General features: G+C 36.9%; 1 protein-coding gene across 8 annotated transcripts; it reads right to left on the bottom strand.

The window, feature by feature from the left end:
* Positions 1 to 284: 284 nt before the first annotated feature.
* On the bottom strand, positions 285 to 10,304 carry LOC126483867 (putative lipoyltransferase 2, mitochondrial). 8 transcript variants are annotated; one of them, XM_050107091.1, is made up of 3 exons: positions 10,149 to 10,304; positions 8,944 to 9,154; positions 285 to 1,515 (listed from the first exon to the last, which is right to left on the bottom strand). In XM_050107091.1, exon 3 carries the CDS (start codon positions 1,495 to 1,497, stop codon positions 793 to 795), a length of 705 nt encoding a protein of 234 aa, XP_049963048.1. In that variant the 5' UTR covers positions 1,498 to 1,515; positions 8,944 to 9,154; positions 10,149 to 10,304; the 3' UTR covers positions 285 to 792. The 8 variants fall into 8 exon arrangements, with proteins under 8 accessions (XP_049963048.1, XP_049963051.1, XP_049963050.1 ...); XM_050107094.1 differs by having other exon boundaries at positions 9,136 to 9,154; XM_050107093.1 differs by lacking the exon at positions 10,149 to 10,304 and adding an exon at positions 9,554 to 10,052.
* Between the last annotated feature and the right edge of the window lie 6,304 nt (positions 10,305 to 16,608).

Raw genomic sequence — 16,608 nt, 5'->3', positions numbered from 1 at the left:
AGAGAGAGTACTCTGAGGGATTTTTTTTCTAAAAGCTAAGCATTATTCTGTCTCCGGCTCATTACTAGGCACCTCTTCTGTTAAATAATAGAATAAGATGTACAGGTACTGAAACACAGGAAAAACAACCTGAAACCAGGGGTTAGGAGCTGAACAAGATGCTGGAGAGCATTTGGCAATAACCATGGACTAAAAGTATAGATTCAAATAACCTAGTCCAAATAACAAACAAGCCCTGAAAAATCACAGGATGCAGACTGTGACAAAAAATGAAAAATAGTAAATGTAGAAAAATGCAAGCTGTTTTACTGTCATTAGCACCTTGTTTATAAGCCTACACAGTGTTCAACAGTTATTGTATATGCTGAGCGCATCTTTCTTCAGGTCTCAGTAAGTTGCTAAAGAATCAGGTAGTATTCTTTCCTTCTATTTCAGATATTTCATCACAGATTATGCTTATATTGGTTTCTCATTTCTTGCTTAATTTTTGAAACTTAGTAATACAAGGAAATTACATTTTCAGCCAATTTATACACAAGTGATTACAAAACAAATCTTTATGTATTCTATCAAAACAAAACAGTTGACTGTAAGGAAAATAAATGTTGCAAAAACCTCACACATTACATAACAGACAAGATCATTCATTAGATCTCCATCAGATATTTTGCATCCCAGGGGAGACCAATGAAGAATTATTCCCTCCCTCAGCAAGCAGGTGGGAGAACAACACATTTCTCATTTATTTTTATAAATACAAAGCATGAGTTTCACAACATAAGGTCAGCTCTTTCACATTTCTACATATAGTTTCCGTTTCTCTGCTGCAGGATAATCTGCAAGATGGCATTGAAAGACAGTAGCAAAAGCAGTAAGGAAATAAGGTACCACTTCCTCAATCTCAACTTTTCGTTTTAACTGTTGAGATAATGAGGTTACTTCACAGCCTTCAAGTCCACAAGGAATGATGTGCTTAAACCAGTCCAAATCTACGCAGCAATTGAGTGCTAGTCCATGTGTTGTAACTTGACGACTTGCTCGTACCCCAATAGCACAAATTTTTGCATTACCAAGCCAGACGCCAGTGTATGGTGCAGGCCTCGCTTCGACATTTTGCAGTGCAAATCCATTACTGATTGTGTGTATTACAGTATTCTCCAACCTAGACACATATGATCGTAAACCTCCTTTCCAAAAGCGGAGATTAAGCACAGGATAAGCTACCATCTGACCTGGTCCATGAAATGTAACCAAGCCTCCACGATCCACTACATGGAATTCTGCACCCAGTGCACAGAGACGTGACTGATCTTGAGCATACTCCTCCCTCTTCCGGATGCCAATGGTATACACTGGTGGATGTTCAACAAGAATTAATGAACCAGCAAGCTGAGGGTTGCCATTTGTGTGTTCTTTTGCCAGTATTCTCTGTAGATGACAGGCACGACCATAAGTCATTGGTCCCACCTGAAGTACTCTTATCACTGGTGTTATCATCCCATAACAAAGAATGGCCTGAAGCAACAGATAATCATTAAATAAATATCAGCACATTTATGGAACAGTGTTATTAGACTTAACATAACAATGGTATGATTGGATAACACTAGTTTAAAAAGGGGCAAACCCAAAATTGCGCTTCAAGAAAATGCTTATAACACCTAAGATAACTTAACTACTTTTAGCACTGGCAACAAAAGATACTTTGTGCATATATGTGGAAAGTTTTATAACTATTGTTTTTCTACATTTTCTGTTACATAAAAGAACACATTCAAAGAACAAGTGATCCTTGGCTGTTGACAAAAGAAACTTTATACTGCAGACATAGTTCAGTTCAGAACAAAGATATTAATGTTTCTAGAGCTGAAGGAATAGCATAAATTTAAATACCATAAAAAATATGGGTTGTGCTTTTACGGGGGTGCCATGGGATCAGCGTAACCATTCTAGATTCTAATATTTTACTGTATGCATTGCTTCTGGATAATCTTTCACCGATTGTATCAGTGTATCCCGAAATATTATTAAATTCTGAACATTTGTGAGAGCCATGATAAATCATACTACTATCGTCAACTGTAGGAATAAACTTAAATTGTGCTTCTTCAGAAATTTTGGCAACAGTAGGCCTATCCTCATTCAAATACTATTGTTCCCAATTTCTTTGTATACTTATGTGAGAAACAGATTTATCTATGAGAATTTTTGGACACTTACAACAGTATATTTTTGAAACCTGTTGTAGGTTACAGGAGTTATGGATAACTCATTTCACAGCAAATCAGCATTTGTGATTTACAGTTTCTGTCAAAGAATAGTTCACCCAGAATTTCAGTGTATATCTGTGCAAATAAACATTCATTTCTGAGAATTTTCAGAAGTTACCATTGTCGTATGGGTATGCTATTTCGCAGTAAATCAGCAATTTTGATATAGTTACTGTGACATATTATGACTAACATATTGTGTTACATCTGTTTTTCCCTTTCAAGTGGCATGTATATTATCTACATTTATTGTAACTTAATGCTGTTTTTGAGTTTCTCGGCGACTACATACTCAAAAAGTGAATCTAGAAATTTCTACCACATGTTTTTCTATTGTCTTAATGGAAATCTCATTTTGTGTACTAATTGTTTCATTTCTTAAAGGTAGTTAGTAATAGTTTTCACTCAACAGTTTAAAAGGTAATCTGCAGGCTTAGTTTAAAGGTATTTACCCAGTGTCCTGGAAAACACTGCACCATCCACAATGCAGGCTCACTGAATGCCATACTCGAACATGTGATGAGTTAGCTGACATTTGTAAGCAGCTGGAAATTGCTCTTATTACTGTCAAATGATTGGCAGCTGCTGCAAACTGGTATGTTGGGACAGCTCACAGGAGTCAATTTACCAGAGGTACTTCGTGTACTATCCTCTCCTGCGGATCCTGTCTCTTTTGCAGGAAGTGTGGGATCTGTCATTACTCATCCACTTGACTGTGTGGTATGCAAGTAGTACCATCCTCCACAGGGTGGACAGAAACTGTGAGAACTGAGGGTGTTATACCGATCTGAAACTAACTCAGTGGGACTCACTTCACCTGTTGGGAAACCTGCTTTGTCTTGGGTCAAGAGCAAGAAAATCTATTAATTGTCGGCCGTTCAAATGTACAGCAAATAATGGTATTCCTGAGAGAAATGGCAGCAAGGAACAGAAATCAACACCAGGTGCACCTAGTGTGTATGCCTGGAGGCCTCAGTCAAAATGCTGAAGAGGCTATTTCAGCAGCCGTTGAAGGAACAGACTGCAATTAACTGCAGACTGTGACACACATTGGAACAAGTAATGCCTGTTTGTACTCCAAGGTCATGGTTGGATCATTCCAGTGACTAGCAGATAAGCCTGAGAACAACAGTCTTGCGCACCGAGTTTCAACAAAGCTCACAATTTACAGCATTGTCCCAGAACTGATAGTGGCCCCCTGATTCCAAGTCAAGTGGAAGGATTGAACCAGAGACTTTGGATGTTCTGTGAAAAGCTAGGCTGCGACTCCCAAGACTTGCGCCATATGGTTGAGAACTGTAGGATCCTCCTAAATGAGTCGGGTGTGCACTACACATCAGGGACTGCTGCCTAGGTAACTGACTGTGTGTGTGGGGTGGACGCAAGGAGTACGCTACTCTCCATACGGTCAGATAATGAAAGCTGTAGGAGACACAGGATTATGAGTGTAAGACCCGAAGGAATGCCCCTCTCCCGCAGGCAACAGTATTAAAATCTGAGTAGTTAACTGCCAAAGTATTCACAACAAAATTCCAAAAGTTTGAGGTGCTCCTGAAAAGTAGCAAAGCTCACTAGGCACATGAAGCTGTTTAAAACCTAAAGCTGGTAGCTGTGGAATTTTTGGGGAAAATTTAAGTGTATGTTGAAAGGATAGGCTAATGGAAAATGGAGGTAATATATTTGCCGCAATAGGTAAGACACAGAAATCTACCAACATAGAAATAGAAGCTGCATGTGAGATCGTTTGTTCAAGACTCAGTATCAGTGGTGGCCATAAAACTGTAACTGGATCCTTCTATCAACCACAAGTCTCACTTCCTGATGCAACCAAAAACTTGCTTGTAAGTAGGTCCCTCAAGCATACTGTAATCACTGGTGCAGGCTTGAATCATTCATCAATCAATTGAGAAAATTACAGTTTTGTTAGTGGTGGGCATGATAAGACATCCTGTGAAATGTTACTAAATGCTTTCTATGAAAACTACTTGGAACAGATACTTCAGAACCCCACTCATGATGGAAATACAGGGTGATTCTTATTAATGTTTGAATACCTCCAAAGTGATGTACATGACACAGAGATAAGTAATTCAACGTAAGACACACGGGCCACAAATGTCAGGAAATCTCCAAAAGTGGAAGACAAATGAGCATGTGACATTGCCAGGTGACATACCTTATGGCACAAACACCAGTTGCATACCTCATTTTACCAGTCAAGTCGAGCGTTCATGTTGGTGCAGCTCCTGGCCTATGTGCATGACTAGTGCATGGGGCTTGAGGTTCAAGTCTTATGTCTGGCAGGCAATATTTTTCTCACCGCATTATGACAATTGTGTGTGTACATTGAGGTAAAATTTGTTTTTTTATTTACCAGTCACACAGTCTTCGCTGGTTTATTGCAAAGTACTGTAAAACAAATATAAGTTTCCGATTTGTGTCGTTACCAATAAATGACCTATGTTTTCTTTACACAATAATGTCTGTAAACAAAAAAGGAAGGGACAAAAGGAAAGAAACACAAAATAAGAATGGCTTTTGCTTGGCTACAGCGAGGACAATTATTCTGTAGTTTCAACATTTACAACTGATCATATTAACAAAAGGTATTCAAAATTTCAATCATTTGCTTGAATGCAAGTACTACATCGCTCAATCATTCCTTCACGCACAAGTTCAAAAATACCCACTGTATTTTGGGTTACCGCATTGGCAATGGCTATGCAGGCTGTCAGGTCCATTTGGGACTCTACTGGGGTGCTAAAACCAGCTCCTTCATATGACCACAAAACAAAAAAATCTAGTGGGTTTAAATCCTGGGATCTTGCTCGCCAGCAAATTGGTCCATCGCGCCCTATCCACCTATCTGGATATACCTGATTTAAGTACTTTCTTGTTGTAATGGCATAATGTGGTGGAGCTCTATCCTGCTATAGCCACAGGTTGCTTACTTCTGGAGGAACATCTTCAAGCGGCTCTGGTAATCATTCCTTAAAAAGACTGAGCAATTATGGCCATTTTAATTATCAGGTAAAATGAGCAGTCCTATTATTTGTTTGCCTAAAATACCAGCCCATACATTAATCTTAAATTTGTCATGGTGTCCATGCTTGTCCATTTGATGTGGATTAGCACTGGACCAATAAATGTTATTTTTGATGCTAAAGAATCATTCTTCATTAAATGTTGCTTTGTCAGTAAACACAACCATGGAAGTAAAGTTAGTCTCCTTTTGCCAGGCATTAAACAGTACACAAAATTCTGTGCAAGGCCTTCCGTCCAGCTTGTGAACTTTAGCTATGTGGTAAGCTTTCAGGCCTTTTCCATCCCACACATGCCATACTGTTGACTGCGAAACATCCAACTGGCCCACGATTTGTTGTGTATTTCTTTCAGCATCTGATGTAAAAGCAGCTACCTCAATTTGGTTTCTTACACATGGACGAGGCCCAAAATTACCACACCTCCAAGATATTGGAAGGTTGAAGATAACGATAAACATCCACCTGTGACGGGAAAATCTTGAAATACAGTATCAGTGGAAAAGTTGTGATGACATTTATGTTTAAACATTCGAAACAAAAAAAAGTTTTAAGCTATTGTACGTATTTACAAAACATACTTTATAAGCGTTCACAGTAAACCTACAAAACAAATACAACAAAGTTGAAATAATTTCATATGTCAGATTCTGTAACCTTTATTTCAGAACACAACATGTCTGATCACTGTGTTATTGCCCTCAATATATTTTTTGCCTTCAGTGTTTCCGTAAAAAGTGTCCTTGTTTTATGGATTCGACAATCCACAGAAGCAAATGACACATGAGAAGATAAATCATGCTATGGAAAACATTCTGCATAAATATGTCTCGCCACAAGTGCAGTTGAATTAATAGAGATGCATGTTTGCAAGCTCATTAAATGTAAACCAGTTCATCATAGTCCTTTATAACCACCACTACAAGTACTACCACATCACATCAGACAATGCAAGAGTGAAAACAGAGTAACCTAGAAGAGTGACTTGTAGCAGTGACCATGACTGGCAAGGGTAGGATGACCCAAGTCCAGTCACTGCATGTGCAGCAAGGTACGTCATCTGGTGACATCACACGTTCAACATTTGTCATTCTCTTTGGGGTATTTCCCAACATTTGCAGCCCCATGTGTGTTATGTTAAATTACTTGTCCCAGAGTCATCTACATTGCTTTGCTTATTTTTATAAGTTAATAAGAATTATGTTGTATTGTAGATCCAATGGCAACGAACAGACCTGCAGATGTCCACATCAAAATTGGTACCAGGAACAATGAAGTGGTCGTGGCAACAATAATTACCAAAGTACAAAGGGCAACTAAAACACATAGAAAGGTATGAGTGTTCAGTAAACTAGATAAAAAAGCAGTAGTGTCATATCTCATTGAGGAAATAGAAACTTTTAGCACAGGATAGGAGCATGTAGATGAACTATAGCTAAAGTTTAAAGAAATAGCTGGCCATGCACTGTATAGATATGTACCCAGTAGGACAGTTGGTAGAGGGAGAGAATCTCCTTTGTGTACAGTCACTGCAAAGGATCTTCTAAATAAACACGATTACTGCATAATAGACGTAAAACGCAGCATAGGGCTATAGATAAAGAGATTCTGAGACATTGGCTGTCAAGAGAGCAAAGCATTAAGCCATCAGTGACTACCATAGTAGAACACTGTCAATTGATCTTTCACAAAAACAACAGAAATTCTGGTCATACATAAACCTGAAGATTAGTGGCATGAAAGTTAGGGGTCAAGAGGAATGTTCGACATGAGTCGTTGGCTTTGGCCAGTGACATAATGTTAATGGCTGCTGTCACATCACCTTTTGGTGCACATATTCACAGTTTTAAGCCATGAACGTGATACTAAAAAGAAACCTGGTTGTGGTGACAGACTGATCAGTAGTCCATTTGAAAAAACGACAATAACATCACTTTATAGTCACCAAATTGATTATGATGTTTGTTGCACGTTTCCTATGGCAATGGTCAAAGCCGATGACTTGTACTAAACATTCCTCTAGGCCTACATCCAAAGTTAGTGTCCAGTCACTCAAAGATGAGACAGAAACTGAAATTGAGGTGGCACAGCAAAAGCTGAAATACTTAACTGCGTTTTCATGTTTCTTTACGAAGGAAAAACCAGGAGAACTGCCTTGATTTAATCCTCATACAACTGAAAAGATGAGTGAAATAAGTGTTGGTCTCAATGGTGTTGAGAAACAGCTGAAATAGTTAAACATAGATCCAGAGCACGATGGGATCCTTATCAGATTCTATATTAAATTTATGGTCAAGTTAGCCCCCCCCCCCCTTCTTTTTAACTATAATCTATTGCACACCTCCTCGAACAAAAACCATGCCCAGTAGTTGGAAGAAAGCACAGGTCAGACCCATTTGTTTGAAGGGAAGTAGAAGTGATCCACAAAACCATTGTCCAATGTCTGTGACGCTGGATTGTTGTAGGATCTTAAAACATATTCTGAACTCAAACAAAAAGAGGTATCTTGAACAGATTGACCTCCAACATGGCAACCAGCATGTATTCCAGAAATATCCATCATGTGGAATCCAACTTGCACTTTTCCCACATGAAATATTGAAAGCCTTCGATCAAGGTAGTTACGTAGATGCAGTATTTTGCAGTTTCCAAAAAGCGTTTGACTCATTTGCTTAGAAAAATGATACCTGTCTCCCTTTTTTGTTTCAATGTACATGAATGAAGCAAATGTACAAAATAAATACTCAATTAGGAGTTTTTCAATTTATAGAAAGTTTCAGTATGTGTCACAAAAGTATCTTCATTCACTTTATCTACAACTGAGCTCATGGAATTGATCTATTTCATTCCTCCACAGTTGTTACATCTAAATACATGATATTATTACCTTAAAATACTGGGTGATTTTTTTGTGAAGAAGTCAATCATTAACAGTAGGCTTTTGGCTGAACACCCAAAAGCACACCATTAACCAATCATACTGAGAAGACCTGAGAGATCAAATTAGTCATCAATAAAACTTATGCAAAACTTGTGAACTCTGGAACAGACTATTACATCTGCTTGGTTCTTGGAACACAACAGTGAATGATGTTTCTCTCCTCTTTGGATGCCACAGAGCTGCAGAAGTTTTTGGTCAGAATAAACACTGGTGTCATAGTGATTTTACCCTTCATATTCTATTATCTTTCTAGTGTTCAACTTCATGCAGATTCATCTGTTATACCCAACTTTTATTTACCTCCTTAATCCTCTACCAACCTTCAAGTAACACAAATCTAACTATAGGATGAATTGTTGTAACAATGGAAGTAAGTATCCCTGTGGGAATAACATTAATACTGCTCTGATACAGATCTTCACATCCATCAAGTGACTGCAACTACAGTTACACAAAACATTTATGATTTGTGAATTTGCCAGTGCTGTGTCAGCTTTTAATCTTTCCGCATAAAGTTGACAACTGTAGCCATACTTCACACAGAATTTACCTCTGCTCCCCGTCATGCTGTAAGGAGCTTCCACTAATTTCTTAGTTCTCCCAATGCATCATTACCATCTTTTTAAAAGCAGCAAGGAAAATGTTTAGACAGTAATAGATCAACATTATTTAACTTTACAAAACAACATACATATTCTCCCCAGTTGCTGTTTACAATCAATAATAGCTTGGCATGATGCACTTTGGCAGCACTCTGCCAGCTTCAGGTGCTCATGTTAAACTGATACATTATTCTGTCTGATTCACACTTTGTCACCCATTGTTGCTGCTGGGTGATGCAGTCAGGTAATGTCACAAATCGTTTCCAATATTGTGAGCATACCTAAATGTTTGGGGCCTCCCTGAAAACAAAAATAATAAGAAATACTGATTCACACTTTTTCTTTACACAAATATTTATACTAGTGTAGCAATTCCACCATGTGTTTTGTAGGAAGTTGAGGAAGGAAACCAGCAGCCTTAAGTAGATATTACTGCCCGAAAAATATTTTCTTAGTTGAAATGTTTATTTTCTCCCTCGTGCAAAGTATGAACTTATCATTAAGTTTAAAAGGTGATACACTATACTACTTTTAAATGAAACCACAGCTGTTGAAGCTAATAGGCTAGTTTAAGGACTCCAGACAAATAAAATATCAGCAGCCTATATAAGTTAACGATGGGAATCAGCACTTGGCCCAATCTATATAAAAAAAAACCACATTTCAGTATTACTAATAAAACAATAGCCAGGTTCTTACATAAAATATTGATATAAATTAGCATGTACGGAGCACATCGCAAGTAAAATTTTTAACATTAGGGGTAGCTGGAAACCTGCACATCAATCCGTTATCTTGAGCAAATGTGGATGTTATCACCTGTACAATCTAGTATGTACTCATTCAGGAAAACAATACAACAATACTTTCATTTCCACTGACTAATCTTTTGATAATTAAAGTGAACTAGACACGCTGTGGGTACCCTTGATGCATAAATATCACGTACAGCTGCGCCAAAACCGCCGTGGAACCATCCCATTTACCAGCAACTACAAAAATTTCACAAAAGAAACAAGTAATATGCGTCTGGATATAAGCGGTGTGTAGAACTCAGAAAGTGTTCTTTAATTTGATACCACAAGGATAGAAACCTATTATTTGGTAGTGTCACTTTCAGTTAAAAGTATTTTTTCGATGAATTCCAAGTCTCTGCAAAATTAATCTACGTCTGTCTATTTCTGCTCATTTAAAATTTAATTTCTTCATTGTCAATACAGTACCAACAGAGCTATCAATAATTTTATTCCTGTAGTTCATATCGTCAGCCACAAATAAATGACACACCACTCACAAGTTAAAAAAGAAAGTAAACGTGGATTCGTCTTTGGCACTGCCTGTTGTGCATGCTATTGTCCCTACACCTTTACGCGCATGACTCATGAACGGATGTTGTACACTAATACGCACGAACGCACTGTGTATAGCTAAAGTTATTCTGCGGATCTGCGCCCAGTAGGCCTGGCAATGTTCCCACCACGCCGTAATAGCGTTAAAAGCGACCAATGAAATGTCAGGACTGGAGGCCAATCGAAAATCGCTGTTACACCCGCGTGCAGGTTTAAATTAGTAAACTGTGTTACACGTGCCTTGTATTCTCGCTTTGGTTTTGCCTGTTTAAAGATTACAGCAAATCCACTTTATGCTGTACTCTTAGGTTCCGCCTAATCGCACCCTCTGAAATCGCGGCACATTCGGAAATAAAAGTCAAGTATTTGTGACAAGCGAGGAATATAAACGTCATTTCTGCAATTTTAGCTGATACATTTACATGGACCACACAAATTACATATTGCCAACAGTATATCCCGACAATATTGTCCGGCAACATTGCGGCCACACGAATCGCACCCAGATTTACTACAATATTATTCGCCACTATTGCCCGGCAACGTTTGCGACAATACATTGCCGACGCAAAAATATGTGGGAAGACAGCATAAACAGTTACGCACAGCGCAATAGTCGGAGGCAAAGACGTTGATTATTTGAGAACTGTTTATTCTTAATCTTTGTTGATTACTCGCTTTTGTGTTTTACGAGAAAGAGAAATAAAGTCGTATGTTCTCGCATGTGCGTATCAGAAATTATCATTTAATATGATGTTACGTAGCGGCCATAATAAATTGGTGACACCGGATTTAGATGTACAGTGGCAGTGTTGGGCGTCGGAGACCGCTGACCTCGCGCCTGTGGCGGCCTCGCAAAAAAGTTGAAGTTGTTAAAACTTTAGCTACTTAGTTGTCAGTCTCTTTTTCTTACAAACGCAGTAGTATTTTTCTAGGGTTTTCTGGCACAATTATGACAGTTTGCCCCATTACAAGATGCGTCTAAGGTGTACACCTATGCTGCATTGTCCCAAGCTTACAAGTTTGGGACTGCAGACTGGTTCTGGTAGACCTATTACATTACACGAATCGCGCGGGTTATAACTGTCGCAAATCAGCGCCTGCGCACTAGACGGCAGTAGCGCATGGAACTCGAAGGAGACTTTTGTTGTAAAGTCGTTCATACATACTAAAAAAAATTGTAAAATAAATTATTAAATTATGTACTTAGCGAGGAGGCTGATAGCCACAATAAAGAAATACGCATGTTAGACGGAAAATACACTTACTTTTCTTTATACCATATTCACAGTCTGCTTGGTATGCACGTTGTTTCCAAACTGACACTTCGAGCCAACAACAAACACATGCAAAATGCTCTGTAGAATAGACAATACAGACAAGAACATTTTCTTGGCCAGTAATGCCAGCTCTCTGAAACTAGCCCTTCCAAGTGACACATCACTCTTTTTTCAAGTTTTTGAACTGGTATAAGTGCACAAGTCTTCTATTTCTGAAAGTGTGGTTGCAACAATTTCAGCCATAGATACTAAAGAACTCCATCCTATAATAAGTCAGTACACAAATACATTTCTTGGCCTATTTATTAGGCTGCTATCATACATGACAGAATTTAAAAGTACATTCTGCCATGTATGATTAGATCAGATTCGGTTTCCGTTCCATAGACCCAAAACATGAGATGATACATGTGGGAGTGGAACATGTCAGAAAGTATAACACAAAACATTTGAATATAATACTTACTAACCTGATCATTTGTCAGGAGATAGTCAAAATAGGTTAATACAATGAAGGAAACAGGAACAGCTAATATTTACAGAATTAACATGCTGTCAGAATGAAACACATTTATGCACTATTAATAAATTTATCATACACAAAATACCTAATCTTGATTGTTGTGACCAAGTGTTGTCAAAACTGAAATATAACAGATATTAACAGTCTCTACTCTGTGGAGTATAAGGAGTTGCTTATCAAAAAGTCTTCCAAACTCTGTTTAAACTGTGCTTTATCCGAAACCAAGTTTTTAATGGTTGCTGGCAATTTATTGAAAACTGTGTCCCTGAATATTAGACCCCTTTTCAGACCAAGGTAAGTGATTTTAGGTCTTTATGTAGATTGTTCTATTTCCTAGTATTGATATTATGTATTGAACTATTGGATGGAAATAGAGATGTATTACTTGCAAAAAATTTCATTAAGGAATAAATAAACTTAGAAGCAGTGGTTAGAATACAAAGTTCCTTGAACAGGTTTCTACAAGATGTTCTTGAATTTACACCATAAATGATTCTTATCACATGGTTTTGCCTGGTTTGACAAGTTACCCCAGAATATGATCCCATATGACATAATAGAATGAAAGTAAGCAAAGTATGCAAGTCTTTTTATATTTATATCTCCTACATCTGACATCATTCTCATGGCAAATACAGCCTTGTTTAGGTGCTTAAGCAATTCTGTGGTATGCCCTTCCCAACTGTATTTATTATTGAGCTGCATGTCTTCATATGTTATACTCATGCTGGAAGGAAATCTCTTACAGGTTCTGAACTGCATATAGTGGGTCTTCTCAACGTTTAATGACAGTGAACTAGCTTTAAACCACTTATTAATGTCAGTGAAATTTGATTAGCAGCTATTTCTAAATCTGTACTTGACTTGCTACTTATTGCAATGTTCGTATCATCTGCAAACAAAACAAACTTATCATCTGGCAATGTAACAGATGAGAGGTCATTAATGTACACAAGAAAAAGCAATGGACCCAAAATGGAACCTTCAGGAACACCATATGTAATTAATTCTCAGTCAGATGCAGACTAACTGCTTACTGCACAGGTATTTCGCAATGACACCCTTTGTTTCCTGTTAGATAAGACTCAAATCATTTCGCAGCATTGCCAGTGATGCCATAATATTCTAATTTGCTCAAGAGAATGCTGTTGTTCACACAGTCAAAGGCTTTTGACAGGTCACAGAAAATGCCAGTAGCCTCTAATTTATTATCTAATGAATTAAGTACATTCTCACTGTAAGTGTAAATAGCTTTCTCTACATCAGAAACTTTAAGAAATCCAAACAGTGACTTGGACAATATATTATTTCCAGTCAAATGCTTAAGGAGATGCTTGAACGCAACCTTTTCAAATATTTTTGAGAAAGCCAGCAAAAATGAAATCGGTCAATAGTTTGATGGTATCTCTTTAGCCCCCCTCTTGTAAACAGGCTTAACTTCAGTATATTTTAGCCAGTCTGGAAATGTTCCACTGATAAGACATTGATTACACAAATAACTTAAGACAGAACTCAGCTCACATGAGCACTCTTTGATTAACTTTGTTCATATGTTATCATACCCACTGGAATATTTCATTTCATTTCATTTCATTTTTCATTTTATTATCTTCCTGTATATCATTTACATGATGTAGGAATTGTCACAACAAAGTTATCATACTAGGACAAGTACTACAGACATAATAATGGAATATCACTTTCAAGACTTTTTTAAAAGTACAAGCTTAGACATACAAATTAAAATTTTTGGCAATAAATTTACACACAATCAAAGTACTCATCTACGTCATAGAAAGTTTTGCTTAAAAGGTAATTTTTAAGTTCAGTCTTAAATTTTACTTCATCTATTATTGCCTTCATGTACACTGGCAGAGCATTGTAGAGTTTTATTCCAAAATAACTTACATGCTTTTGGGTTTGTGTTATCCTTACCCTTTCTACATACAAATTCTTACGAGTTCTAGTATTATAATTATGGCAGTCCTCATTTGTACGTAGATTTTTCATATGTGCTCTTGTACACAGAATGCTTTTAAAAATATACAGTGATGGTATTGTGAGTATTTGCAGTTCTTTGAAAAGGGGCCTATAATGAGTTCTTGGAGAGTTATGTGTTATGATTCGTACAGCTCTTTTCTGAAATTTGAAGATATCTGTTAAGCTTGATTTAGTTTTACCCCAGAACACTATGCCATAAGACACGATGGACTGAAAGTAAGCAAAATACACTAGTCTAGTACAGTCTGTGCTGCAAACTCTAGATAATATCCTCAATGCAAAACATGCCGAATTGAGCCTGTGGGATAAGTACTTGAGATGGTCTTTCCAGCTTAAGTTTTGATCAATGTGCATGCCCAAAAACTTTGTGGATTGTACACTCTCTATCTTCTTATCCATTAGTTTTAACTGGAGGTCCATATCTTGAGTTGCTTTGCCATACTGTATATAATTTGTTTTACTTAGATTAAGTGTTAACTCATTAGCATTAAACCAATGTTGAATATATTTCAGGACTATATCAGTTGTGGTGGTTAATGATTTTTTATCATCACTTATAATTATGCTAGTGTCATCTGCGAACAACATTATTTTGGTAGAAATATTAGGATTTTTTATGTCATTTATATAAAGCAAGAATAATAAAGGACCGAGAACACTGCCCTGTGGGACACCTATTTCCATTTTCTTTGCATCTGAGACCCACTTGATTTTCTGATTTTTATGCTCTGCGATGATTTCTACCACCTGAGTTCTATCTTGAAGGTAAGATTCAAACCACTGCTTCACAACTCCCCTTACACCTATTGCCTCCATCTTGTTTAACAGAATTCTGTGATTTACTGTATCAAAAGCTTTAGATAAATCTAAGTTAATTCCCACTACACATTTTTTAGTGTCGAGACTCCCGACAATCTCTTTGGTATAGGCATGGATAGCTGATTCTGTGCTGTGGCCTGAGCGAAAGCCATGTTGATTGCAGTTTAGAAGTTTGTGTGCATCTAAGTAATTTATGAGTCTGGTTTTCATTAATTTCTCTAGAATTTTTGAAAATGATTGGAGAAGGGATATTGGTCTATAATTTTCTACCTTGTATGGATCTCCTTTTTTAAACAGAGGTCTAACCTTAGAGATTTTCAACCTCTCAGGACACACACCTTCGCTGAAAGACAAATTGGCAATATGTACCAGGGGCTTTATAATTAGTTGGGCAACTTTTTTTATTATTGACACATGCACTTCATCCACACCTGCAGACATTTTTGATTTTAGACTCTTTATCACCTTTAATATTTCGTTATCATTTGTGGGAATTAACAACATACTACTGTCTACTTTTGGGGCTGTTAATTTCTCATGTTTAGCAAAGTTTTTACTTAATGACACTGGTACACTTAAAAAGTAATTATTAATGTAATTTGCCAGAGTTTCATCTTTTAATTCAATATTTTCACTATTTTTGAGTACTATTTCCTGTCCTTGAGGCCCTTACCTGTTTCCCTTTTCACAATTTCCCAAATAGTTTTTGATTTATTGCCTGATTTTCTTATTAATTTATCATTACTTAGTAATTTTGCTTTTGTAATTACTTTTCTATATATTTTTTTGTAATTTGTTACGTATTCTTTAAACTTGGGGTCAGTCCAACTTTTCAGTCTATAGTTAAGCGTTTTCATGGTCCTGGAGGAATTTCTAATACCTGTTGTGATCCAGGAGTTAGCATGTGTATGCCCATATGTGTTTGTTTTGACAAGTTTCTTATGAAAACACATTTCAAAATTCAACATAAACAGGGAAGAAAAAACATTATATGCAGTGTTTGTGCTAGTTTGTAACAGTACTTCTGCCCATGATTGGTTATTCAGTGTATTTATGAAGTGACTGCAACTATTTGTGGAGAAGGTTCTTTTGTACATTTGGTATGAACTATTTTTGGTCACAGGGGCTATGGGAAATTTAAGGATAAGTGCATTGTGATCAGATATTCCTAGGTCAACATTTATTACATCTATATCTATGGCATCTATATTTGTGAAGATATTATCTATGAGACTTTTTGAAGAGTTTGTTATTCTTGTAGGGTTAGTTATATGTGGATACAAATTGAAGCTATGTAAAACCTTCAGGAACTGATCTTTGGATGCACCTTCAGTCAATAAGTTGACATTAAAATCTCCGCTTATAATTATTGTTGATTTTTTTATGATGTAATATTTTGAGCAATGCCTCTAACTTATTTCTAAAAATTTCAGGATCACCACATGGTGATCTGTACACTGACATTATTATTAATTTACATTTTTGCATATTCAACTGTATTGCTGCAGCCTCAAAATGTTTTTCTTCATTAAGGATTCAGTTACAGTCATATTTTTAACCTTTACTCCAGGTTTTACATAAATGCAAACACCGCCATGTCTTGTTTCCTTCCTGCAAAAATGGCTTACTAATTTGTATGGGGAAATGCAAATATTTTCTAGTTCATAACTCATGCACCAATGTTCTTGAATGCAAATACAATCTATACTAGCTTCACTGGCTGCAATCTCAAGTTCTAATATTTTATTTTTAATGCATTGTATGTTAAGGCTCATTATTTTT

This window comes from Schistocerca serialis, chromosome 6 (genome assembly GCF_023864345.2).
Source record: "Schistocerca serialis cubense isolate TAMUIC-IGC-003099 chromosome 6, iqSchSeri2.2, whole genome shotgun sequence".
NCBI classification, from domain to species: Eukaryota; Metazoa; Arthropoda; class Insecta; order Orthoptera; family Acrididae; genus Schistocerca; species Schistocerca serialis.
Note: the sequence above shows the minus strand (reverse complement) of the source record. Positions and strands in the feature narration are given on the sequence as shown.

Bases quoted from the DNA above. Each gene is read 5' to 3' on its own strand.
- LOC126483867 (XM_050107090.1), bottom strand. From the start codon at position 2,776: ATGGCATTCAGTGAGCCTGCATTGTGGATGGTGCAGTGTTTTCCAGGA. The intron at 1,516-2,722 runs GTAAATACCTTT...CTGTTGCTTCAG, and splicing joins AGTGTTTTCCAGGACACTGG to GCCATTCTTTGTTATGGGAT.